Below are 26,361 nucleotides of genomic sequence, written 5' to 3' on the forward strand. Positions count from 1 at the left end.
CTAGAAGCTAGCGGTGATAGGACATATCTTAAGAAGACCCGAAGGGACCCTGCGACGTGACGTGATTGCCCTCCCACTCTTGTGGTGGACATGCATATCCAGCGCGATCGGCAGAGGTTGCTCGGCTGTCCTCGCCAATCAGGAAGGTCGTTATGGACCTATATACCCGCGAAGATGCCGACATATACGAGCTGCAAGTTCTCGTCACCAGCATACGACGTCACGCAATACTGGAGCTGATGATTGCAGAAACGACAGCCCGATACCTGGCTAACGGTTGTTTAGAACAGCTTCGAAAGGAAACTTCTTCTCTTCTTGGCTGGGTCTTTCTCTGGTAACCCTGTTGCTGTGTTTGATGCGGAAAGTAATGCATTTCCTGGTAGCTCCACTGGCAAGTCTACAACACCATAGTACGGCGCCTTATCCCCGAATATAACATTCGGCACCGCGTTCTGCTGTACAGGGCTCGTGTATATAGGCAGAGGCGTGTTCGGCGCTGATTGCGGCGACACCGGGATAGCCATCGGTAAACGCGAAGCACTGATGATATGCGTCGACTGTGGTTGAAGATAGGTTTGCGCTGGAGGTTGTTGCGCGTGTGCAAATGGCTGTGCTTGCAGCTGGTGTGTACGTGGTGGGATGGCATGTTGCATTCGTGAGCGCTCAGCGGCCCAGAGGTCGAATACTTCGGTCATGAGTCGCGTCCATTCTGAAGGGGCTCCCTGAAAGTTGTATTTGACGGTACGGTCCTGGAATGCGATGAAGTAGTGTTGCTTGTTGTACGGCGAGATGGCCACATACTGGCATGCAATCAGCGCTGCACTCGTGCGATCATTGGAGCATGTCCTTTGTACTTACATTCACAGTACCTGGCGCAGTTTCGGTCAAGATCTTGTTCAGTCCGCTGTAATAACCTTTGAAGTTCCACGCCAGGTCTCCGTTAGAGAACAAGACGAACCAAGCATCTTTCATTCCAATGCCAACACAGGTCGGGGTGACTAGTGACTTCTTTACTCTATTCTCGAGATCCGAAGGTATGCCGGCCCATATCGAGCCATGTCCAGGTGCGCATGCAAAGTAGCTGAAATTCTGGCCGAAGGTCACAAAGCATGAGCGGGCCGCATTCGGGAACGACTTGATCCATCGCGCGAGATCGGGATAATTGTCGTCGAAGTACGTCTGCGAATGGACTGGGATTGATTAGTTTCATATCGGATGAGAAGAGTCTGGCCCGCGCCGTCATCTGCTATGTGTTTCATGGCCGCGCAGTTCAGGCTGGGGGTAGGCACTCACAGAGCTTGTCTTCCCCATCTAAAGTCTTGCACCCTACATACCAAATCGGCTCTGGGGAGTTACTTACTTGAGGCGCAAGGGCAAGACAATAAGGGCTTGCGACTCTCCAAGCCGGGCTCATAGAGCTATTGAACAACTGACGAAGTGTATGCGGTATCTCGTGGCTGCACTTTGTTAGTCATGCCTACCCTCTACGATGCGCGACTTACAATTTCCATGTCTGTGGGCAGTCGAAAAAGAAGCTATTTCGCGGACCAAACACAAAAGATATGTCCGGCATTCTGTTAGCTACATGCACTGTAAGATCGTACAAGCGAGGCAGAGAAAGGAAGCAGTGCTCATGCGCACGTCGTGAGGCGTCCGCCCAAGGACGTGGCGTTTGGGGGCCGGCAACCAGCAACACCAATTGACGTGCGGTTCGAAGCTGACAGCACATACGTACGTATCTCACCCATGCAACGACCTCGAACATATGTACATAAATGCACAAGATTCCTACCTGTACACCTAAGAGAACAATAATACTTAATCGATAGCCGGATCAACACCACCTTTCTCTGCTACTTCAATAAACCACATATTCTGTGTAATCCAGAGCGGCACAGATCTTGGCCTAAGCGCCAGTTCTTTATACTCCTCTAAGTGTGGCAACGGTGCTACAAATACAAAGCGAAAGTTGATCATACGAGCACAACACTTAAGCCCGACAGCAAGCTCGTTCCAGAACTCGGCGAGATTGAATGGGTGCGTATTGAACCCGCCATCAATAAGAAGACGGATAACCGCTGTTGAGTCTCGCTGTAGCTGCCTCATCGTGCGCCGAAAGAGAGCCTGAAACTCGTGGCCATTGGTGATGGAACTGCTTTGCGGAAGTTTGGTGCAGAACGATTTTCCTATAGCAATATTCCGATCCGTATCACCACTGTATAGCCAAGGTAGAACGACATTGGCTCACTATCCTACTTTTTCAACATCCGCTGTAAGACCCTGACCAATGATTTTGAGCTGATGTCTGATGTAGCAGAGGGCGCTATCGTAACGGGTTTGGCTAGTTCGTATGGTCAACGTTGGGGGACCCGTTCCTTCAATTCGTCGAGTAGCGTGAGGGCATGGTGCCGCACTCGATCTGCGCTTCGCAAGAGAAGGTGTCAAGACCGCCTGCTCAGGCGATTTGGCCTTTCATTTCCTAGGACTCGTCCATATGCCGGTGAAATCAGTGCTGATGTTGTCAAAGTAAGGAAAGGGCATCCTGAGAGACAGCTCTTGTCGTGCACTAAAATCTTGAAGACCAAATCAGATCAATGTCCGGATAACACAGGAAGAGAATGACAATGGAGTCTCGACGACAGAGCTCGCTCGTGTCGTCATTGATGGGGGAGGTGAAGCACGCGAGGCTACCATCGTTGAAGTAAAAGAAAGCGTTCCACACCACGACTTTTCCACATAAACAGCAGCGCCTCATGAAAACTCCCAGATAGCAGATTCGATAACCACATGGAAGATGATCAGTGCCGCAGAGTCAACGAGCTGTCGGAAGCGTCTTTTTAGCGATATCATTGGCCTACTACGTCCTGCACGATAGGTGCTTTCTTCTCTCGTACAATGGGTATTTCTTCCTCGTATATTTCCTTCACCTGCGCACCGGGAAATTCCATTCTCAGCTTTTCTCCTAGAAAGCGAATGCCCCAGTCCTCGGCCTCTCGATGACCTACGCAGACTACAGACATGCCCGAAGCTTTCGCGGCTTCAAGACCGCTAACTCTTGGCTGACCAGTCAAGTATAGTATATGCCTGCCGTCTTCGCCTTCTGCTGTCCAGCCACGCTCCTGAGACATTGCCAACACGTGATGCACTTGGTCCTCGTTGAAAGCGTTCATGATCGCGACAATGCTTATCTCGTTTGATGAACCTTCGTGCGCGAGTTCGGAGACTCCGAATTCGTCTTGTATACGGTTGAGAAGCGCATCTAGAGGTGTAGGGACCTGTCCGACAATCCCAATCCTCCTTTGCGGGTCTCCTTTGTAGCCCTGGACGCAGAGACAATCCGCTGTCTTCATGCCCAAGCGTTCTGCCAGCGCCGTGTTCCAGCCCACAGTGAGCACCTCATCGAAAGATGTATGGCTCGAAAGTACAAGTGTACCCTTACGCACACTACGCCTATCGAGGTTGAAGGGTCGATGCAGAAAGCATAGTGTTCGCGGCGGACGGGGATATATTTTCGGGAAGGGCACCGTTGCGCCAATGGTGTTCCCATCTAGTGGGTAGCCGATCAACGAGTAGACGCCTGGTGTAGGAGTAACGCTCAGTACGATTTGCTCGACCACAGCAGTTTCAGCGTCGTATCGAGGGTGTCGCGGTACGTGGTAGAGTCGCGGGACATCGTTCTCCTTCAGTGGTAGGCATGTTTCGACAAATCGCGTCGCCGCCGCATGCGTGGGCTTCTTAGGTCTCGACATAGTAAGAGATTGGGTCAGTAGTCTGTTCATTAGCATTGATCAGGAAAGTCTTCCAAAGCTTTGCGACTTTTGGCATCAAGTACGTCATCATCGCTTCTAATCCGTGAAGCGGTGGGCGTCCAGGCTCCGTATTGATCTCCGTCGCATCGATCACTGGAAAAGGTACAGTCAAGAATGGAAACTGGACTTTGGAGGCTGTGTTTGTCGCGCGATAGGCTGATGAGCAGTCCAAGATGGCATCGTGGCACATCCAACTCTGGACGCGCTCTGATCGGACAGAAATGAACTAATCTCATTGTGGTCTAGTCTCAAGGTGTCATGTATCTCATCCCCATTCGCATACGCTGACTTCCCAATGGTCGTGCGATTTAGAAAGGACTTCCATCTCTCGATCTTGCAACTAGACGAATGCGTATGTGTCAAGACTTCGTCTAGCTGTGACTTTCGATGCCTGTAGTCAATGTTCTGACTAAGTGCACTATTTCCCTCGGCTTCTCTATCTTTCGCTCAAGTTTGCTCCGAACATCGAGTCATACTTCATCTACCATTCGAATTCCTCATCTTAGATTTCAGCCGTACAGCTTTGTCGCTATGGGCGTTACCGCAACCACCACCCCCGCCATCGTGGGCGCTTTACGATGCCAGAAAGATTCTTATCTCCAGACGCTCGAGACTGAAGTAATATCATGCGAAGAATTTGTGCCACCAAAGTCCTCACAGGCGAATAGCAAGTCAAAGACCAAAAAGTCTACAGATCCGACGAAAGGCCTTGAGAACGGAGATGCATCAGGAAGCAAGACATGGCTTGTCGAGCTCGCGGACTCGGTACTATTCCCGGAAGGTGGCGGCCAGCATACAGACTACGGTGTGCTCACCACACTGAAAGACGAGAGCAAAGAGGAGATTCCTATAAGAAGTATACAACGCCACGGTCTCCGCTGCATTCACTTCTCTCCCACGCCCCTTGCGCCTGGAACACCAGTCCGTCAAACTGTTGATTTCACCCGCCGTTGGGACCTTATGCAACAGCATACTGGTCAGCATCTCCTCTCTGCCATCATGGACTCTATGGATCTGCCTACTCTCGGCTGGAGCATGGGTCAACCCGGAGAGATGAACTACGTAGAACTGCCACGGAAGCCATCGGAGGAGGAACTTCAAACCATCCAAAAGAACTGCAACGCTAAGATCAGGGAGAGCATGCCGATCACCGTGGAGACACCAGAAGGCAAAGGAAGCGACAGCCTACCAGAAGACTACGATAGAGAGAAAGGAGTTGTACGCTTCATCAAGATTGGCGACATGGACTACAACGCTTGTTGCGGGACGCATCTGCAGAATTCATCTCATATTAATGTCATACTACTACACCATATGCAATCCGTACGAGGCACCAACTGCCGGCTTTTTTTCACGGCCGGAGATCGTGCCATCAAGATGGCTACGGAGTCAATCAACGGTCTTCGCTCGATCGCTGTATCACTGTCATCCGGTTCTACGCCAGCGGACGTGGCGGCTGGTGTGCAAAGAATGAGCGACCAGGTCTCAGAAGGACGGAAGAAAGTCAATAAGTTACTAGCTGAGATCGCAGTGTTTGAAGGCGACCGTGTCAAGAATCGTCTGCAAAGCCACACCACTGCATTCATGCATCGCGCAACGGATGGTCTCGATTTCATCAATCTAGTCCTCTTTGAGATCAAAGACGTTGTCAAGGAGCGAGATGCCGTTGTTGTGCTTTGTTCGGGTGAAATCAAGAGCTCTGGATCTATTGTTGTGTTCGGTAAAGCAGAGTTAGTGGAACAGATGGCTACGAAGATCAAGGAGGTTGTGAGCACAGCGAAAGGAGGTGGCAAGGGTGAGAAGTGGCAGGGCAAGGTCACCGAGTGGCGAAAAGGTGAAGTTGAAGCGTTGAAAGAAGCTGTTGATATGCAGTAGAAGCCGCCAAAATATAGATAGAAGAGAACTATATACAAAAAAGATACGTTGAACAAGGGAGAATGGGGTATAGAACGACTGTCCAAGATGCACACCCCTCCAAAGCAGTATAAAGAAGAAGAAAGAGGTATATATATCGAAAAAATGAGGTAATTGTAGAGTACGAGGGAAAGGATGAAGGGCAAGAGTGGAAGAGGGGTTCACAAGTGTCTAGACACTGTACACTTTAACGGAGTTAACAAGCCAGTACGTCTAATCACAGTCAGCACATCCTTACGATCAGTAATGCAGAAGGAAAACTTACATCCGAGAAGCTCTGTGGCTGATTTGCCACATAAGCGTTACAACTCGGGTTGATCTGCGAGCAAGAGTTCGAGCCCCAAACACCGCCCGCCCAATCTCCGCAGAACGTGATATCAAACACAATGTTCAGGTCTCTGAACCTGGCATTGTAATCACAACCTGCACCAAAGTTCGCAATCGGAGTACCCCAAGTCGCTGGATCAGGGTTACCGCTTCGAATGTTTGCTGGTACATTGCGAGTAGCAAAGTACCATACTTTGATACCAGAACCCGTCCATAGTGTGGCATATACCCCACCGCCGTTGGCATTGAAAGGTGTACCGTATGTGACGGGGTTGTTGGCTGAGATACCGCATCCGTTGAAACCACCACCAGCACCGCAATCACCTGCTAAACGACTTCCAGTTTCTCCGCCGGGACCGATAGAGGGGTTGCATCCGGGGGATGTGTGAAGGGTGACTTGGTTCGAAGGGCTCATGTGTACGCCTTCGTAGATATCGATCTCGCCTTGATTTGGCCAGTTGGGACCGACCATCCAACTGTATGTCGTTAGTGTGGTATGGTAGGAGAGAGGCACGAATTACTTACAAGGCAGGCCACGAGCCGCATGCGCTACCAGGAACGTGTGCAAAGTCTGCGATAACAAGCGCGCGGTTGTAGGCTGTCTTGCTCTGCACACGTACACTCTTTCGGCCAGGACCGTTGGGGTTCAGGTGAGATGTTGAGTCTACACCCATGTAGACCTGACCATTTTGTGTCTTTAACAAGCCCAGCTGTTGAGCTTCTTGCCCATTGACGTAGTCCACGAAGCCATCTACGATCCTTGTCAGACTCCAACGCTGGAATGAATGCTAATGAACATACGTGTAGGATCGGCAATGTCCTGGACATCAAACTTGCTCACCCAGTTACTCGAGTCGTACGTATCGATCAAATTGTAGGCAGCTGATGCGTGCACATCGTTTGAAGAAGAGTGAACAAAAGAGGTTCCATTAGGCCACGAACCTGGTCCTGCTGGTAGTGCGGTGGCACAGCGCCAAAGGAACGGAACAGAAACGAAGAGTGACTTGAGAGACATGGTGTCGTATGTACAAAGGATCAAGATGTGTTGTCGTACAGATATCAAAGCCGGGATTCTTCGATATACTTATAGCCATGTGCATCTTCGTCGCGATGAAGATGCACATGCTCCTGTACCCCCTGGCTAAGGACGGAAAATGCATCTGGGTCGGCTGCACTTGGCAGAGGGAAGTCCAGTTGGAGAAATTACATGGCCTACTCGTTCGCTGTATACACATACGATTGGGCGCGACAGTCAGATTAGGAATAAAAGCCTCGCAATGTTGCAGCACTTGTGAGGACATCGGCGCAAGGTTCAAACGGTTCCGGGTAATTCGCCTAGTCGAGCAGTTCGAAATTGCCCATAGCAAAACGTGGACGTGCCGCATGATGAAGGTCTAGACACTTGTAGCCTCGTGGTAGAAGTATCAGCGACTAGACTCGATGGATGTTTGGCGGTTTCAGTAGTTTTGCTAATGAACTGCTTCTAGGGCTCGTGAGTGGTCGAGAGGCATCGTCATTTCATCAAAGGGGTCTTGTTCCCGCGGACCGCTTCGCCACACCAACAGCGGAGCCGAGGAAAAGACAAAGAGTTTTGAAGAATAATGAAGAGGTGAGATCGTGGAAAGGAGTTGTATGTATCCAAGCTCACCATTTTGCTTCCTTCAGGCGTTGGTCCAACGTACGTTCCCTTGGTCGGTTCGGGAATAGCGCTTTCACCACCTGGGCAGCGACTGCCTATTTTGCCTGACACGTCTTACTCTCCTGCCTGAACTAAAATCATATTATAGAGCCCCGGGACCGGAATGCGTCGATTTACGGAAGGTAACAATGAGATTTAGATGAAATTTTGGTAAGCTGTGATACCGACCCCGCAGTGTTTTCCCCCATGGTTGGGGCATCTGATGATGTTCGAGGTCACACCGGGCAGGTCCCACGTCACACACGGACTTTTCTAAAGACGCATTCATCGGTTTATGAGCCTCGACCCCGGATTAACATCGCATGCGGGGAGCTCGCGTGGTTTTAGGTAGCACTGCTTAGGTTGACTAGGGACGCGAAGTCCATAACTTCGTGGCCTCCTGCTACAAATCCTTCACCGCTCAAACTGCACGATGAACACTCGCTAAAGAGTCAACACCGTTAAGATTTGTTGGAAAGACAAGTCAAGTCCATCTTTCTAGAGAGAGGGAACGATGCGCTGGTTGCGGCCACGAGTGTGAAGGGCAGCACCTTACATATGACCTTGCTTCAATACTGCATCCGGAACGTGGAAATAAGGTTTAACGAGAAATTTTTGAGCTAAAACTGAAGGATTATATCTCTATCATTCTCCACGACCCAAATTCATTAAGCTCATATCTATCAGTGTGCATACCTGGTACTACGTTGGAAGCGGCACGTCCTTACGCACGGCTTGATAGAACAAAGAGAGGTGTTGAACCAAACGCTTATAGACTCTTGGCTGTACTAAGATCCATATCCAGCAGTGTGCCTACTAAGAGCATAGACTTCAGTCGTCCCGCTCGTACTAGCCAACTATGCCTGTCACTCACGGTTCAGAGGTATCAGCATTTTTCCTTGCAGATTTGGGCAGTCATTGCGTATGCTATAGCTACATCTATGGTGTCTGCGGCAATATAGAAACATGACATCGATGACGATAAAGATCTTTACGGTACTGGGTGTCATGAGTGAATTTCCATTGACTCGCGCGTCCGGTTTTAAAGATGGACAAAGTGAGTTTGTCTTGCTAAATCATTCGTATATGCAAAGTCATCCAGAGCCAGCTATAGGACGTTACCGCACCCAGCTCTGAACATACGCTCTCAATATTTCTCCTTCTCTTAACCATGGGCCTAAGGTTCTCTTACTCAAGATTAGACGACATGCTAGCATGGCGATTCAAGCAGACAATTGTGGGTGACTAGTCAGAGGGAGCTATCGGGCGTGAAAGCTCTGTTCAGGAGATGGTTGACATACGATTGATGAATCTCTCACCGGCATCCACTCACTCTGTATCCGAGCGTCTCATAGCAATATGTCATGTCGGAAATGATTCGACTGCTATACCAAATCGAACCTATCATCAAGATAGGAACTCAACGTTGTAACATGTCGAGTTGCGAGTCACTGTCGATACAAAGAAAACATACATCCAAGGTAACGTGCAATAGGTAGTTGGGAAAGTCAAGACTTCTGGTATCGCTGTAAATCTCGGGTGTACTCATTTCGAGCGCCTATTTGGGATACACATTAGTACGGGCCATTCACGACAGTCACTGCCAGTTTCATTCGCACCTGTCTTGACCTGGATGTGACCCGCTCGTCTGCAGTTGCTGCTGTGAATACTCATCAAATTAGTCACTGTAGCCTATTGTAATACTTTCGCAGGCGTAAGAGCGCTGTAGTAGGCTCATGTGTTCACCACAGCGGAGGACTTTCACGGTCGACTCTGGTCGTACAATGACTTTCTTTGGACTATATGAACCAATTCCGACCAGACTTGGTCTTCGACACAGCAACAGAATGCAACTGAGAAGCAACAGAACGAGAGCTGCAATGGAGAATTCGAACAACATCAACTTACGCAGCTCGCGCACGTCTTCCAATATGCCCTCTCCTTCAATGCGTATGCGAAAGCTCGCCCTTGTTTTCGGAAGCATATCTGCAGGCTGGGCTTGGTGGCTTCAGAGTTTGAAGACCAATGCGATTACTACTCCATACCCAAACTGGTGGTATCTCTATAACATCTTCTCGCTAGGTGGCTGGTCTGCTTTTATAATCTACTACACCATGATCAACTCCAACCGAGAGAAAACTCCAGGTCCTAAGCCCCATGAGCTGTGGAATTTTCTTCACATCGTTCCAATGCTACTCCTCAACGCTACTATCACCAAGAGCCTGTCTGTTAAGGACAAAGGACTACTTTGGTTTGCGGCCTTGATGGTATACCGATACTACCGCACTATTCTCACTGTGTACTTCTACTTTCGATACGAGATAGCCTTGGAGCCTTCTCCTCAGGATCCGGAGTCCAAACCATCAGACTGCACCGTAATCGTACCAACAGTCGGCCCTGCGATGAACTCAGTTTTCGAGGACATGGTTGCAGCAATTCTTTGGAACAAACCAAAGCAGCTCCTGTTCTCTGCGAACAAGCCCGAATCGCAAGCAGATATCGAGACAGAGGTTAGGAAGATAGTTGCAGCCTTCAGAAACGGCGACACCACTTACCAGAAAGAACATAAACTAGGGCCGCCGGGGTGGCATCTAGAGACGGTCACGAAGATTGGATATACATTCATAAATGACTCCAACAAGCGCAAGCAGACCATGAAGGCTATAAAACTAGTGGAAACGAAGATCACGATCATGGTCGACGACACTGCCATCTGGCATCCAAAGTTCTTGAACGCAACTCTTCCAGCTTTCATCGACAAAGACGTCGGCCTCGTTGGTACGCGAAAAGTGGTGAAGTATATTCGCCCTAACCGTGACGCTAATGTGAGCCTCATGCAGCACTACAGTGCATGGTATTGGGCCGGTCTCTGGAACACAATTGGCGCGCTGTATCTTCAGCGTCATAACTACGAGATTCGAACATCCAACGCCGCTGATGGTGGTGTATTTACGGTATCTGGTCGAACCCTTCTCATCCTGACTGGAATAGTACAGGATGATCACTTTGAAGACAAATTCTTGAACGAGTACGTCCTCAAGTGCATCTTTACCTGGCTGACAAGACTCGTCAAGTGGCACGTCCCCTTCGCAGACCAACTACTCGCTTACTTTAAGGGAAATGGCCTATCGGAAAATGGATTCGGACCTCTTCTTGCGGATGATGACAATTTCATCACACGATGGGTCATTGACCATGGAAAGAGCATCAAAATCCAATCCTCACCCGAAACAACCATAACTACGGTGTTAGGAAATGTGGAGAATTTCAAATTCTTAGACCAATGCAAGCGCTGGAGTCGCACGACCTTCCGGCAAAATCCGATCGCTCTCTTCAGCGATCGCACAATCTGGTGGAAGTGGCCCATCTCGGTGTGGACAGTGTACTTCCCCTGGATGTACAACTTCGCAGCGGTTTGGGATTCCTTGGCAATCATCACTTTTCGGCGATCAGGGCTGTACCTTGACTCCCCCAATGGAAACATGCGGCTCTTTTTCCTGGTCTCGTTTATATGGCTGACCAAGCTTATCAAGACCTTTCCATGGTTCTTAGAGCATCCTTACGACTTCTTGCTGTACTTCTGCCCTATCCCCACCTATCCCTTGTTTGGATACTTCCATTCGTATGTCAAGGCTAGAACAATGGTTACTTGTTGGAATAACGAGTGGTCTGGCAGGAACTTGGAGAAGGTAGAGGCTGTTGCAGGAATCGTGTCAGAACGCAAGAAGGCTGATGATGTTGCGGAGCTTTAATAGGACTAAAGAAGAGTAGTCCGGAAGGGATGGCCGCCTTCTTTCGGAGAGATTGACTGTGTTGGTCATTTTGTCACGTCGACGGCAACTAGTGCAAGTACATGCCGCACACCTCGCTTCTCATCGGTTGGCGTCCGGTTGGAGATGAAAGCGTGCTTGGTCGGTCGGTAGGAGGCTTTCCCAGTGCTTTCATTTGGCGTTCTTGTTGTTTTCGATACCCAGGGCTTCTCACAGATAGTAGACGAGGATAGATTTCTCCATTTGGGTGTATAGACAAAACCTAGATAGAACTCTGTGAATTGGGTTATGGATTGGGTCATAAAGAAGTCGCTTATGTTTCTACTCGTAATGCAGATGACATGCTCTGTACCAAGTGAGCTTGACGTATGCCCTGGGGTGACCTTTGCGTTCAGGCTTCGGGTAATCTGCTGCTGAAGATCACAGCTCCCTGGTGAGAAGCGACAGTCTTGATAAGATCGGAACGATGGAGACCGGAAGGATGCATCAGTGCGCATCTGATTTGACGTGATATGCGGTCTGTTGTAGACACGCCTTGCTACCACTTGTTGGTCTGTTCAAAGGTGGGGATTTCAAGCGGCCACGGGTCACTCAAATACGTCATACACATCGCTTGTGGGCAAAGCATATCTCACAACACCAAAAGGATGTATCCACCATTAACTCGACTGCAAAACGAGCGACATCGTTAGACAAGCTTCCATAGCCTCAGTACAAGCTTGGAATGGCGTTCGAGCGCTAGGCGCAATTGCTTCATTCGTACCTTCCTCCACCAGAGCTGAAGCCGGACCCGACGTGTTGGGCTCGCTCCACATCAACTCTACTTTGACTACATCTCTTCTATCCCTCTTCTATACCCCATATATTCTACACATCTAACTCATAGCAACAGCACACCCATCATCATTCTTGGGTCCTGGCAGGGAAGCGACAGGCGACAACGCATTCTTTCATTTCGCCACGTTGTCGGTCCAAAGTCAGGCGCAGACAGCGACCGCTCTCAAAATAGTATCGTACTGGACGAGGGTCGATAGAGTGGTCGGCGAACAGTAACTCGCACACCACATACTGCATCAACCAAGGAGTATGATATTGGTCGATCCACAGGCACCCCGGACCCTCGCCGCCAAGCATTGTCACTCACCAGCTTAATGGGATCGCGCGCGCATACGGGGAAGAGTATCGCTCACCTTGATGCTGTCCTGCAGGACTGGGGGTGGCGACAATGGGGGCCAGAACAAGCGGAATGTGTTAGCCTACGAAAGGAAAGTTGGCGCCAATCAAGTCCTCCGCTTTCGGGTCCCCAAAGAGCGTTTCGTGTTGTTGAAGGGTGAACTAACTTTGTTATCTCGTGGTCCCGCAAGCCCCTTCGCAGCGCAGAATTGCTTTTGCCTTTGTGCCAGGTGGTCTGATTACAGGACCTCCTCGGCCTTGGCCTCGATCCCCTCTCAACCCCACCGCGACGGTGAAACTGGCCAGCCTAGGGTACTATGTGCAGCATGAAGCAGCGCTACTTCAGCCAACCTGCAGATATGGGGCGGCGCCTGGCAAGACCTTCTGGTACCGTAACCGTGCTCGCGATATAGCAAACGTACCTTAGTAGTCAAGGCTGCTGTCACGTCTTTTGGACGCCGTCGCGCGAAGCGACGACAGGCTGCGGTCTAATAACGGACTGCATCATGGGCGCCATGAACGGTAGAAGGATATTTGGTCGTCTCTTTCTCTATCGACTTTTCCTGGAGACGCAACATTTGTCCGTTCCCTGCCAAGAGGATGCTCAAGGAGGGATATAGATCCAATGCCTGCCTTGATACTCAGAGACCTGCGGGTTGGGCATCCGGCCATGCGCATTTTGCAACAGTGCTGCGAGGATCATGAGGCTCTGCTCGTGAAAAGCAGTCCATCAGCCGAAGCCACTGTCTAGACACCCGCATGTGCGACGAAAAAGCATGCGCGGGCACCGGCAGAAGAACTCCTCGTACGTTCACTCCGCATCCATGCTCGCTTTCGGGCCGCCCTGTATCTCACGTCCAACACAGCATGGTATGGTATGGTATATAGTGCGCGGGAAGGATGATCAACCATCTGGCCGGTGTTTTCGACCCCCCCCAATTGGGTTTGTGGCTTGCTTGCGGGGTTGCTCGTGCATAGGCGAGGCCGACGCCAGCGAATTACCTCTCCGCCATCTCACGGTGAGCTCGGTCAACGGTGGTCAATAGTGAACATGGCGCTTTAGGCCTGTAACGGGCCATGCCGCTCATTATTCGCAGTCTTCTCCTCGGAATTGTGCACCCAGAATGCGAGGTGTGTGCGATCATAACGAGCCCAAATTTGGCCCCCGAGCTCGCACAACACTATCAATCAAGCATGAGCATAGCCCACCAAAGACTATCAGTCCTTTCATCGTTCACATGGCATGGAACCCTACGATTTTGACATCTAAACTAGGGTTCCGAACTATTGGTACTCACATAGCAGGCAACCTGTGCTGATCACCCGTCAAAGTGGCTTCGGGCGTCCCCAGTATCTGCCCATGTCCTGCTGCTGCTGCACATCTGTACGGCCTTCTCAAATGAGGGTGTACCAACGAGTGGATCTAGTACCGCGCTCTGTTGTAAGCGGAATGGCTTCAAAATTGGCTTAATCACTAACCAATACAAGCGAAGAAAGTAATGCGATGGGCGAGGTGGCCTAGATCTTGTCGCACGGTTAGTCAGAGTTGGATGAGAACTTTGTGCCATCACTGTCCTGGCTCGTCGCCCCAAAAGACGTCTTGAACCGATTTAGAGTCTTTTCAAGGCACTGTATTGCGTGGGGGTGACGGAATGTTTTGATGCTTGTGGTAGCGGTGGAAAGCCTCTCTGCACTTGTCTTCAGAATTGAACGATTTATCAATATTGCGGAGGTCGCCAAAGTCCCTGCAAACATGTTCGCATGCCAATAGGAGTAGCCAGTGCGAACACCATCAACCGAAAATGAAACACGTCCTGCATACAGGCGAACACGATCGTGACCTGGTCAATTATTGTTCGGATGGGAGTGTGCAAGACAAAACGAAATGGTTGTGGTCGACCAGCATCTTCGCGAAACAGGCCCTTTGCGCTATAGTCCATCTGATCGGCCCCTTCGTTCGCTGTCTCCCGCATGCCCATGTCCAGGACGGGCAAGGTGGATGCTGGTCGCAGAGTGTTCTAGGCCATCGCAACAATGTGTGGCGGTGCGACCTCTCATCTTTCTGGGTGGTCCAAGCACGTTTCTCAGAGGCTGCGGCATGTTCCCTTGATCACTCTGGAGTGTCGTACATATACACCTAGCGCTAATAATATGGCTAACCTACAGACCTGTGGGGGTGCGCAGTCACAGTACTGAGACATGTTGTCTGACTCCTGCAGTAGCTTCGTTGTGGATAGACGTATAACCAAATCAATTGCGTACACAAGATTCGATCATCCCACAACGCTCGAATCTTACCCAGTCGCAAGTCCAAAGTAGCTTTTGGCCTCGCATATCCCAACCATAGTCGCTGGCTCTATCGGCGTGAATCAGCCATAGGCTACGCTGGAGAATTGCGGTCTGTCAGATGACACGGCTCCACTACCGCGTCAAGTGTGTGATTCTCAAGGACCGCGTAGTACTTTGGCAAGAGCAGCCTTTGCAACTAAAGTAGCCTCGATCAGGCCCAAGTAGTGTGACTTCCATGGCTGGCGCACCCCGCACATGCTATAGCTAGCTCTCCTGCGCCGTTATGAGCGGCCTCTGATGTACATCGGGCGGGGAGATTAGTGTTGCGCCCATGGCGACATAATATAATGAAGCTTGGGGTGCTGCTGATGGCGTGAGACTGGTTCCAAGCCAATGTTAGGCAGCTGTGTTACATTTCATGGCTGAGGTGCATCAGGGTGTAGCAACGCACTCATTAATCATGTGCCAGTTGCACTGCGGCCGGTATACTTGGCCAAGAGTAGGCGGTATGGCTGATAGGATGACTGGTCCCAGCAAGAGTGCGGTTCACGCCTTCGCCAACCTTATCCACGATGTCGGGCCATGAGGGTTCAGGGACCACGCGGAAGAACATGTCACGCCGATTACCAGATGGTCCGTTAGTATGGTACGGAACATGGGGTCCGTGTATAACAGCTAGCATTCGGGAGCCTCTGGTCAAAGGCACACGGCGTGGGCACATAGCGTGCCGTGGTAGCGCAAGGCCTCCCAGAGCGAAATTGTTCTGGCTTAGCTTTCCACATCTGGCTCAAGTCTAGGAAACGGTTGTAGGTGCTTGTTCGCTCGCGACCAGAGAATGCTCACTACAAGCGCAGTCACATGCGATAGCCGACCACCTGCAATGCGCCCCATCACATCGACAGTCAACTGCGATTATTCAGAGGACCATGTCACGCCATGTCACAGTAGCCTTGCATTCCGCTCATGTTGGCGGTGGAAGAGTGCCTTGACGCACCGCAATTTCGAGTGCTGTTTAGTCAGGGAGACTGTGCATCATCGAGTCCCGCAGTGACGATGCTACGATGTGACGATGAGAAACACGGTGAGGTCAGCACAAGAGAGGGCCTGTTGGAGAGGCAGTGCAGCGCAGACTGAGCCCCACGAAAACTCGCTTAACGACCCTATTGTGGGCAATGGTCTAAGATTAGCAGCATCACACATCCAATGAGACATCGAGAATATGCACAGCCTCTTGCTAGCATCACAAGCCACAGCTCTAGCATCGCGGTCCGAGCTGCGGGCAAAGCGAAAGGATCGCGTATCAGATGCGCTAAGGGCCACCAGGCTTGCGGAATGGCAGGACAGGACATGTCCCCAGTCCCTCCCATGGCTCCCCGACCGAAGCGGTGATCAAGCGTGCGTTTTCTTCAGGGTCTATCCCTAATCCGCTTGTCTTTCCCTGATGTAGAATGAAGGCTCCCGCATCCAGCACGCCTACTCGCCGACGTGCCTCTACCCCTCGTCACTTTCGGCATGGCTTGCTCTGTTGGTGTGTTGACTTGCGCAGACAGGGGTCGGACACACCGCGACTCTCAAGGGGTTAGTGCTACCACTGAGCGGTCGGAGCGCGCGATCGAGGCGGGGACGTGGATTGACGGCGGCCGGTAACTTCTGCCTTCTTTTATTTTTCCTAGCGTGGCCTGACCGTTTCCTAATCTGCCACCTTGGGCCAGAGGCCCAAGCTCGTAGGGCAGTAAAGCCTCCAGGACAGGGGTCTGGCATGCCGTCGTATGGCTTCGTGCACTGTTTCCCGCTGGGGGCCACGGCGGTCTTGACTCTGGCCTTATGTATAAACCAACTTCGCCCCCCTCCCCCAGGCATCGTCCTCCATCCAGGCCTATGATCAACGTAAACACCACTTCATCCAGACCCTTTCCGCCGCCTTGGATCACTGTTCAGGACCATAGTCCTTCCCGCTTCTGACTTGTCCTTCGCTTCAGCCAGCCGCCGTCAGGACTACTTCACGGAGAGGGACTACGCGTTGTCACTCCCGTACCCAGATGCAGTAAAAGATCAGCATACTTTCCAAGCCTCTTGAGTTATCGCCGACTCATACGACAACCTTGGAATTAGATCGGCACCTCCTCCGGGAAGGTAAGCTTTCCCCTGTCGGTCCCTTATAATTTGCGCTAGCCCTACCACCAACCAAACACCAACGATCCGATTGCACATGTTCAGTGCTTATGCTGACTCCGTTTACGGATATAGGCATCGACTGCAACTCGACACTTGATTGTTTCAGCTCACATTGCTTCATCTACCATATTCTTCATCATGGTTGACTACGCACAATACCCATCGAGCATGCCTCACGACTTTGAGCTCTACTCCAACAACCAAGAACAGCATCTGGACTTTCACCACAACCAGCCTTATGTGCCTGCCTCGACATATGCCTTGGAACACACCTTCAGCGCTACGTATGACCCAATGGTTACCCTCGCAGAGATGCAAAGGCCTCAAGATCTGCAATACCATTACGACGCCATTGCACAAGGTGTCAAGCCATATCAGTATCAGACCCCGGCCGGCTCTCCCCATTCAGCTTCATATTCTTTCCATGAACAACCTCCTGTTCTTTCTGCGTCTTCTGAATCCGGTGCTTCAGTGTCATCTTCCGCAATAGGCTCGCCATCACTCGTTCCGCAGTTTGATGACTCATGGAACACGATGGGACTAGGAGTGACTGCTGGATACGAGTACCCAGGAATGGTAGCGTCAGATAAGTCGTATGTGGGTAAGTCAACAGTTCTTTCGCCCAGAGTCTTGTCTTCTTCTTTCGTTGCATCTCCTACGCCGCCAGGCCACAAGAGACATGTATTCAAGACACCTGTGACCCCAGCTTCAGCCACCTGGTCCTTAAAACCAAATGAGCGCAGAAATTCTCTTATATCGCATGGCGCCACTGTGCGCAACATGACAACAATTACTTCTCCTTCAGTCACTTCAGTTTCACAGTCATCTCAATTCTCTCAGTCTTGTCGGTTACCTTCCAATGCTACAAAAGACAGGAACTAACGCAGCACAAACAGATCCTAATGTTATTCAGCCATTCACATTCGCGCCTCAGAGCCCATACCCTGAGATCAGGACCACACCATCTCCCTACTTCCCTGTCATTGAGCAACCGCCCTCCCCAGCTCTCTCTCAACTCTCATCACACAGCCAGCGCCCTGGTTCAGCACGCATCAAGAAGGGTAGCGCCAGTCCATACCTTCGCACTCAACAATACCAGCCTTACCCCCAATACCACGATCAACGGCGAGGCTCCGTCAACTCTCTCCGCTCGCACAACTCGGGCACAAGCCGCAAGAGTGGAAGCAGCTATGACAACGACGAGACTCGTGAGAAGGGAATGTGCCCACTGCCAGAGTGTGGACGCGTCTTTAAAGACCTGAAGGCACACATGCTCACTCACCAGAATGAACGACCAGAAAAGTGCCCAATTGCGACTTGCGAGTACAACATCAAAGGTTTCGCGAGGAAGTATGACAAGAACCGCCATACACTTACGCATTACAAGGGTACGATGGTCTGCGGCTTCTGTCCAGGCAGTGGTTCAGCGGCTGAGAAGTCGTTCAACCGCGCTGATGTCTTCAAGAGGCATCTTACCTCAGTTCACGGCGTGGAGCAGAACCCCCCCAATAGCCGCAAGAAGAGCCCATCAAGCAGGAAGGCATTCGGTGGCTCGCAGCCGAACGTAGCTGGTACCTGCTCTACTTGTTCAGTCATCTTCGCCAACGCGCAAGAGTTCTACGAGCATTTGGACGACTGTGTGCTGCGCGTTGTCCAGCAAACCGATCCAAGTGAGGCTATCAACCAACGCCTTCTCACCTCCGTTGCAGAGGATCCGGAGGTCACTGAGACGCTCGATCGCAATGGCCTATCCAAGAGCATCGAGTACACAGTACCTAGCTATGCCGAGGATGATGAGGATGACTACGAGGAAGAGGAGGTCGATAACGATGACCACGACGATGCCACATACGGTTCTCGTCGCGGTCGCTCAGGCAAGGGCTGGATCAAATCTTCAAAGAAGGATTGACAACTAACACATTCCCGGGGTGTCGGCGCAACGCAGCACGTCGGGGATGGTAACCACATCTCTTCCTCCCGCGTCCAAAAGTCCGGTCCTCGCGCCGGCCTCACTTTCTCGAAAGGCGGCGTAGCCATCACCGGCTCCGGACGCAAGAAGCGCAAGAACTACCCAGTATCCTGGGGCTGCGCTACCGACAAGATGAAGATGAAGAAACGCGTCCTGTGCGTATATGACGGCCAAAGGAGGCTGTGGAAAGACGATATGATGCTCGATCAAGAGTTCGAAGTACGCACGAAATTGCGTGATGGCAAGTCCTACGTTACAGACCTGGACGTTCAGACCCTCAACCGCGCAGATGCCCTGCATGGTGCCACGAGGGAGGAGAGAGGCCCCTGGATTCCCGACAACATTGTTGGCGACGTCAACGGTATGGGTATGGAGCCAGCGTCGCTGGACTGGGCTCTCTGAGCATGATCAGAGATACGACATTTTGCTTTTATTGCGAGCGTTTTGAGCGATACGGATGGGATGCATGCAAAGGTTACATAACAACCCGCACACAGATATGGCCTGATGAACGAACAAACACCGCAAACGGACTTTTTTGCTGTACTACCAAGCTTGTAGCTTTGCTTTCTTTTTGCTCGATCGATACCACTGGGACTTTGCTTTCGGCTGTTGGTGTTCACTCTCAAGGGAGATGTAATGGACGTGCTGGCCGCGAAGATATAGTTTCTGAATCTATTGACTATCACCATGAGCATACCCTTTTACTTGCTTGTGACTTCCTCCGTAGTGACTTGATTACCTGAGATCGCCATCACACTGAGAGCAGCTTAGGTTATTCTCGTTGACCGCAATGGTTCTATCTGGGAGCTGCGAGGCGTCTAGTACCGCTCGCTTGTATAGAGCTGACATCGACCACGCCTCGGACCTGCATCGTAGATCTCCCAAAACTACGGTCTCTGGGAAGTTCGGCTCCCGTAGCCGTACTGTAGTAAGCTGCCACATTTTTCCGATGAGCTGTTTATCCAGGGGCGGTACCCGTTGCCCAGGTCTGGATTCTAGCTCAGCCACAGCTGACGGTGTGTGTGTGGGCTTAGCACGGAACAGACGGGCTACGTGCTCGATACCGTAATATCGGGTTGACCCAAGCATGAGGCGCACTGATATACTGTGTTGCTTTTTGGAGCCATGTTTGTTTGTTGCTGTGGCTTGCAAAGGGTCTTTTGGTATGTGCTCGCGGTCGGCGCTTTTACGATGCCCAAGGATTATATTGAACGAGATTTGTTTTGGCATTCAGATGGATTTTGCGAGCGAGGTGGATCTGGAGGGTTCTGGACCCACAAGGTTCAAACATAAGAAAGTACTCCGAGTATTTCCAGGTTTGTGTTTCAACAGCGTATACCTTTACATCTTTTTGGCTATGGTCCAGTCTAGATGCAGTGCCGATCCCAGAAGCAATACTGTTCATGCCTTGATAAGCTCGCATCCATGTGAATTTGAATTGCACCAAAACAACGTTGATGAATGCAATCTAGGCTGCAAGCGCTCCTCGTGACTTCGCGTTGTGTTTAGGTGAAAGCGGAGAGCTGGGTACGGCGAGGGTCTCTGCTCGCTTAGTCAGCGCCTCCCCGCCGTGGGGGAACCTGGGAAGGCAGCAGCGACCTAGACAGCCGTGACAGCTTGGAGCTCTATCGACTCCCAGCATTACGCCGCAACAACACTCTGACGCACCCTCACACCCACCATACTAAACCATGGCGTCCAATATCGAACAGTCGCCATTCTTCCAGGATCAGAAGTCAAAAGGCGAAATTGTTGTCAAGGGTATGACATAGTCGATACAACAACATTGGCGCGTGTGTGCTAACTCCGATAGATCCTCCCAAGTTTGACCTGGAATCATACATTGCCAACTACACTGGTAAGCCTCTTGCAACGATTCTTCAGATCTTTGTCAACTAACACGTCTTGCAGGCTACACACGAATCGACCGCCTGCACCACATCGGCGCCCATTCACCATACCTCGCCGTAGACGCCTATCATCTTGCCATCGCGGAGGCAAAGAGGGGCAAGAACGTTGGTCTATACACAACACTAATAGAGGAATTCAGCCGCATAGCACCACAAGATCCCTCCGCCATAATCGATACAGCATGGGTCGAGAAGAAGACGCGGGAAGTGCGCGAGGAGCACGACCGGTTAGAGCATGAGCTGAAGTCATACAAGAACAACCTCATCAAAGAGAGTATACGAGTAAGTGCCGACGTAGAATAGCTGTGTACGTGTTTATTGACAGTTTGTAGATGGGCAATGAAGACCTCGGTCACTTCTACTACGACACCGGCGACTTCGTCAACGCACACAAGGCCTATATGAAGATGCGCGAACACTGCACTTCACCCAAGCACCTCGCCGATATGACTCTCCGTCTCGTATACGTTAGCATCGCACAAAAGTCATGGACAAACGTACTAGCAAATCTGGCCAAGTCGGAAGCCACCCAGGTCAAGGGCGATGAGAAGGCTAAGATGGAGCCCATCATCTCTGCATGCAGCGGTCTATGCCACATGGCTACTGGCAACTACCGCGAAGCTGCGACAGCGTTCCTTGGTACTTCCGCGGCGTACTTGACTGCAGAGCCAGCAGCGTACATCACATGGCAAAAGGAGGTTGTCTCGGGTAACGACATTGCGGTATATGGCGGTCTTTGTGCACTTGCCTACATGGATCGTAGCGATCTGCAAAACAGGGTGCTAGCAAACAGCGAATTCCGCAACTTCCTTGAGCTAGAACCTCACATCCGCCGCGCCATCAACCTCTTTTGCAACTCCAAATACAGCGCCTGTCTCGAAGTGCTCGAAGGCTACCGCAACGACTATCTCCTCGACGTCTATCTATCCAAGATGCTAAACACAATCTACAGCCGCATCCGGAGAAAGAGCATTGTGCAGTACTTCATACCATTCAGCTGCGTCACGCTTGACGAGATGGCTTCCAAGTTCCCGCCAGCTGAAGGCAGGACTATCGACGAGGACCTCGAAGAGATGATCAATCAGCGTGTTCTCAATGCGCGGATAGACCTCGTCAACCGTCTGCTCATCTGCCCACCTACCGACCCCCGCCACGACGTACACGCCGATGCTCTTAAGATGGCTGAGGAGTACGACCATACCCTGCGCCTCCGACTGACGCGCCTCAACTTGCAGGCGGCGGGTATGGAAATTTCATCGAACAAGTCGGTCGAGAAGTCGTCTGGTGTGGTTGGTGGCATTGGTGATACTTTCCGTGGCTTGGGTCAGAAAATAGGGTTTTAGGAGACATCTATAACGACTAGCAACAACGCTCATAACGACGTCAAGCACGATGAGATGATGGAGTGATCTAGCGCAGAGCGAAGAAGAGATTGCGCGGCTAGCATTGCAAGGCGTTTTTGGAGTGGCATGGCGTACATACACAGGCTGGGCAAGGACATCAAGCGGCATTGTGGCGTTGGGATAATGCGATATCGTAGCAGATATAGCTGTCTAGTATCAGACAGACGAATTAACACGTCATGCGGAAGCATACTTACCCTCTGCATCAGCTTTGTCTTTGCATGGTACACGTAAACTATGCTTTGCGTCTCACCATCCACAAATAACTTGGTAAGAAGCCAGCATAACGCATTTGTTTGTAGTGGTGTGAAACAGCGATCTTGGTATACTGGTCATCCCTCCATTCAAATTCGTATAATGCGTGTATATACATGTACCAATCTTCCCGCAAAGGGGATAAGACAAACATCTGGGTATCTAGTATTCGTATCGCTGTAACGCCAAAAAAAATCTTCGTATATCGTGATTGTATGCTTAATGTAACAACAACATTGTGCTCGTAAAACAAAGGCGGCGACAAGGGGCCTCGCAATTGAACCACGGTGTCAGATCTTCATCTAAACACACCTGACCCCCTTGCTGTAGCCCACTGGTCCTGCTGCTGCTGCTGTTGCTGTTGTTGCTGTTGTTGCCCTGCGCTTTGGTATCCATAATATCCAGTAGGCGCCCAGGCGAACTCCCCGGGACGTCCATACGAGTTGTTCGCGTCGATGGTAGGCGCCGGTGGCTGTTGAGGCTGCGTATGCGGTAGGTGCGCGTTCGTCTGTGCCGACATACTGTTTTGCGTCACTATTGGCTGAGTGGCCATGGCATTCACTGGCAGCGTATTCTGCGGCATGGGTCGATTGAGGGTGCCATACGTAGAGTGGTTGGAGTGGTTCGCTGTGAAGTAGTTCTGATGTGTCTGAAGCTGCGTGGGTTGCATTTGTTGCGCTGCTACCGCTTGGAACTGTTGCTGCGGAGTCAGTGGTTGTTGTGAAGGTCCAATCTGCTGCGGCTGTTGCTGTGGTTGTTGTTGCGGCGGATTTTGTAGACGCTGCTGAGGTGATTGACTACCCATCTTGTAGGCTAACTGCTGTTGTGGACTTCTCAGGCCGTGCGGTAGACCCTGGTTAAGTTGTTGTAGTTGCTGACGGTGGTTTGGTATTGACTGCTGACGCTGCGGTTGTTGCTGCTGCTGAGACACATGGGGTAATGCCTGTGATTGCGAGACCTGTGACCGATGACGAGGCTGTGGTGGGACCTGTATCTGTTGAGGCTGTTGTTGGACATGTGCTTGTTGTGGTTGTGGTGGTGGGGGCGGCGGCTTCTGCTGGACTTGGGATTGCTGAGAGCGAGGTCGGGGTACTCCCTGCGACGTCTGTACTGGGGTGGTCGAAGCTCGCTCCCCAGTCTCAAACTCTCGTATCTTTGCCTTGGCTTCCTCAAGCTCCTTCATGATTTTTGCAAGCTCGGAAACGCCAATGTTTGCGGATTGACGTGCCGGTTCGGGGGCTTCTGCAGGCGGTCGCTGGTCTTCGCTGCTCGCTGGTTCAGAGTATAAACACAGCCGTCTCTTGTCATTACATGTCGAACAGGTAGGTTTCATGCCATCACACTATGCAAACGTCAGCTGCCACTGCTTGAACACTCCATAGAAGACGTCTTACCTTGGTCTTCTTAGCCTTGCAGATGTCACAACTGTTTCTCGGTCGCTTTCGCTGTGGTGTCGATGCGGATTGTGTTTCAACATGTAGTGTAGGGCGTGGCCTGGGGTGAGGTCTTTGTGGAGGAGGACAAGGCGGTGGGGGTGGAGGCGGAGGTTCGATGAGTGTATGCTGCGAATGTGTAGGTGGCTCTACTTGTATTAGTTCTAGCAACATACGAAGACTCTGTTGTCTTAGGTCGCTCTCAATCGTATTGGACGGTCTTGGAGGCTCTGGTGGAGGGTCGGATCGCTTCTTCTTTATCCTTGGGGTGTCTGGATCCTCGCTGCTCAGCTGTCTCGAGCGACTTGCGAGTCTGGCCAACGCCTCTGGGTCGTTCTCCTCAAGATATTTGCGCCGCTTGGAATCTTTGCGTGGTGGCGGGGCGCGTTCTTCGTATGTCTTGTGAATAGGCACATGCTTGTAGAAGACGTCCAGTGTCTGTTTGGTGGCCGAGAACTTGATGGACAGGACGCCCTTGCAGTCGTACACAGGCTTGGTGGCACGCTTTCCCAGCTTCGCGCCCTTGCCATTCGCAGCGCGGTCCTTGTTGAGTAGCGAGTCGTTGCAGTAGTACGAAAAGCGGAAGCTGTCGTCCTCTCTGCTATTCCAGCAATTGTGGAAGCTGTACCGGTATCCGTCGATCCTCTGTATTGTGTCGACACAGCACTTGGCAACTGCCCTCTGTTTCCGCATCTTCTCCTTGGGGTCTGCTGTCGGCTGCAAAGCCTCCCTAGTGCTCAGATTAACTTTCTGCTCCGCCATCTTGGGCGCGCCATTGTTCGGTTCGATGGACTCGGCGAAGTTGTGGGCTATAACGATATTGGGGTCCGAGAGAGATTGATACTGCGTAGGACCACCGCAGTGTGCAGGCTGATAGCCAGGTGGTGCATGGCTGTATTGATGTATGACGTGGGGTTGTGGTTGCTGCTGCTGAGGCGGTTGAGTTGCCCCATGAGGCTGCTGCGATGGGTTCGGCTTATTTGGCGACGGGACTGCAAAGGACGTGTCTATATCGAAAGCGAACTGGGCTTCGGTATGCTCAGGCTCTTCGGGAGGACTTCTCAGGTATTCGCGCAATGACGTCTCGAATTGGTCGAGAGAGCGGATGGGACCATATGGCACCGTCTTCGCGAGCGCGTCTCTGGGCTGGCGCCCACGCGCAAGCTGCACGGGAGCCTGAGGCCAGAGAGCCTGGTCGTTGGCATCGTGGATACCCGTGGGTTGAGCATGGGCAGCCGCCATGTCAAAGTGGAGCCCGCCCCCGACCAGGTTTGGGTAGTGAATAAGGAGTTTTTGAGATAGCCGTCTCCCGAGACCGTGCAAGCCTTGGCTCCAGCTCTAGACGCGATGATCAACACTTCATGACCAGGGTGACGAAATGCTAGAGATGTGCTAAGGGCCCGAGGACAGGGCAGGGGAAAAACCGAAGTATAGAGGGTAGTAGTACAGCGGCTTCAATGATTCAAGATACTCCAGGCGCCATGAGAAGCACGGGTGTAGGCATCGGAGCGTGCCTAGGCCGATGACGCATACAACCCGAGCCTGCATGAAATCTCCAGGTTGACATCCGCGTCGCTTTCAGCTTCCTCCATCTTGTCCGTTTTATTCGCACATCAACACGTAAAAAGACGTGTAATCCTTGGTGTCTTTGTTCGACGCGTGGCTGAGTGTTCCATTACCACATTTCAAAGATCCTGTGATGCAGGTCAAGCCGAGGCTTCATCTCATACTCATCATTACATGGGCAATTGGTCGCTGATAACAATCGTTACATTGTATCTATTTCATGTTAGATGGATTCATCGTGATCGACGCCATGCATGCATCACTGCTGCACAGCGACCGATGTCAACGGGTATCATTGCTAACACGTGACTGCGGTTCTCTCTGGTATACGTCCACCGTGCTCACAGGCTCAACTCGCACTGGGGATACACCCTCATTCAGTATAGGACCACTTCACGTCACGCCGATACGAGCCAATGTCGTTAGGATGCTTGTCTCTTCTAATCTGCAGACTACATAATCTCTTCCATCCCGCTCACATTTTCCTGGAATATCGATACTATGAGATCGATGTTCCCAAATCCCAACTCCATCTCTACCCGTGTTTCTATCCCTGCATACCAAAAGAAAATATTCGCTACTGATACCGCGGTCAGCGTCCGCTCGTCGTCTGCAATCGCTCTTTGGTCGATGGCGTTCGGTTGTACTCTCTCTTGTATCGTTTTCTATTGATAGAGCGGGCAGAGT

At 51.3% G+C, this 26,361-nt stretch overlaps 9 protein-coding genes across 9 annotated transcripts; 5 read left to right on the plus strand and 4 right to left on the minus strand.

The window, feature by feature from the left end:
- Nucleotides 1–281: 281 nt before the first annotated feature.
- Nucleotides 282–1,573, minus strand: ALTATR162_LOCUS9026 (uncharacterized protein; the record flags this gene model as incomplete). The annotated part of the gene is made up of 4 exons (XM_043316659.1): nt 282–800; nt 859–1,190; nt 1,294–1,457; nt 1,503–1,573. 4 exons carry the CDS (start codon nt 1,571–1,573, stop codon nt 282–284), a joined length of 1,086 nt encoding a protein of 361 aa, XP_043172594.1.
- Nucleotides 1,574–2,846: 1,273 nt separating this feature from the next.
- On the minus strand, nt 2,847–3,749 carry ALTATR162_LOCUS9027 (uncharacterized protein; the record flags this gene model as incomplete). The annotated part of the gene is made up of 1 exon (XM_043316660.1): nt 2,847–3,749. One exon carries the CDS (start codon nt 3,747–3,749, stop codon nt 2,847–2,849), a length of 903 nt encoding a protein of 300 aa, XP_043172595.1.
- Nucleotides 3,750–4,340: 591 nt separating this feature from the next.
- On the plus strand, nt 4,341–5,684 carry ALTATR162_LOCUS9028 (uncharacterized protein; the record flags this gene model as incomplete). Its single annotated transcript, XM_043316661.1, has 1 exon — nt 4,341–5,684. One exon carries the CDS (start codon nt 4,341–4,343, stop codon nt 5,682–5,684), a length of 1,344 nt encoding a protein of 447 aa, XP_043172596.1.
- A 210-nt stretch (nt 5,685–5,894) lies between these two features.
- Nucleotides 5,895–7,065, minus strand: ALTATR162_LOCUS9029 (uncharacterized protein; the record flags this gene model as incomplete). The annotated part of the gene is made up of 4 exons (XM_043316662.1): nt 5,895–5,936; nt 5,989–6,526; nt 6,576–6,801; nt 6,852–7,065. 4 exons carry the CDS (start codon nt 7,063–7,065, stop codon nt 5,895–5,897), a joined length of 1,020 nt encoding a protein of 339 aa, XP_043172597.1.
- Nucleotides 7,066–9,659: 2,594 nt separating this feature from the next.
- On the plus strand, nt 9,660–11,480 carry ALTATR162_LOCUS9030 (uncharacterized protein; the record flags this gene model as incomplete). The annotated part of the gene is made up of 1 exon (XM_043316663.1): nt 9,660–11,480. The coding sequence occupies one exon, from the start codon at nt 9,660–9,662 to the stop codon at nt 11,478–11,480; it is 1,821 nt and encodes a 606-aa protein (XP_043172598.1).
- Nucleotides 11,481–17,273: 5,793 nt separating this feature from the next.
- On the plus strand, nt 17,274–19,044 carry ALTATR162_LOCUS9031 (uncharacterized protein; the record flags this gene model as incomplete). Its single annotated transcript, XM_043316664.1, has 2 exons — nt 17,274–17,736; nt 18,032–19,044. 2 exons carry the CDS (start codon nt 17,274–17,276, stop codon nt 19,042–19,044), a joined length of 1,476 nt encoding a protein of 491 aa, XP_043172599.1.
- A 192-nt stretch (nt 19,045–19,236) lies between these two features.
- ALTATR162_LOCUS9032 (uncharacterized protein) lies at nt 19,237–19,506 on the plus strand (the record flags this gene model as incomplete). The annotated part of the gene is made up of 1 exon (XM_043316665.1): nt 19,237–19,506. One exon carries the CDS (start codon nt 19,237–19,239, stop codon nt 19,504–19,506), a length of 270 nt encoding a protein of 89 aa, XP_043172600.1.
- Nucleotides 19,507–20,798: 1,292 nt separating this feature from the next.
- On the plus strand, nt 20,799–22,360 carry ALTATR162_LOCUS9033 (uncharacterized protein; the record flags this gene model as incomplete). Its single annotated transcript, XM_043316666.1, has 4 exons — nt 20,799–20,868; nt 20,921–20,965; nt 21,019–21,299; nt 21,350–22,360. The coding sequence occupies 4 exons, from the start codon at nt 20,799–20,801 to the stop codon at nt 22,358–22,360; spliced, it is 1,407 nt and encodes a 468-aa protein (XP_043172601.1).
- Nucleotides 22,361–22,973: 613 nt separating this feature from the next.
- ALTATR162_LOCUS9034 (uncharacterized protein) lies at nt 22,974–25,350 on the minus strand (the record flags this gene model as incomplete). The annotated part of the gene is made up of 2 exons (XM_043316667.1): nt 22,974–24,017; nt 24,070–25,350. 2 exons carry the CDS (start codon nt 25,348–25,350, stop codon nt 22,974–22,976), a joined length of 2,325 nt encoding a protein of 774 aa, XP_043172602.1.
- Between the last annotated feature and the right edge of the window lie 1,011 nt (nt 25,351–26,361).

Source organism: Alternaria atra, assembly GCF_907166805.1.
Source record: "Alternaria atra isolate CS162 genome assembly, contig: 29, whole genome shotgun sequence".
Taxonomy (NCBI): domain Eukaryota; kingdom Fungi; phylum Ascomycota; class Dothideomycetes; order Pleosporales; family Pleosporaceae; genus Alternaria; species Alternaria atra.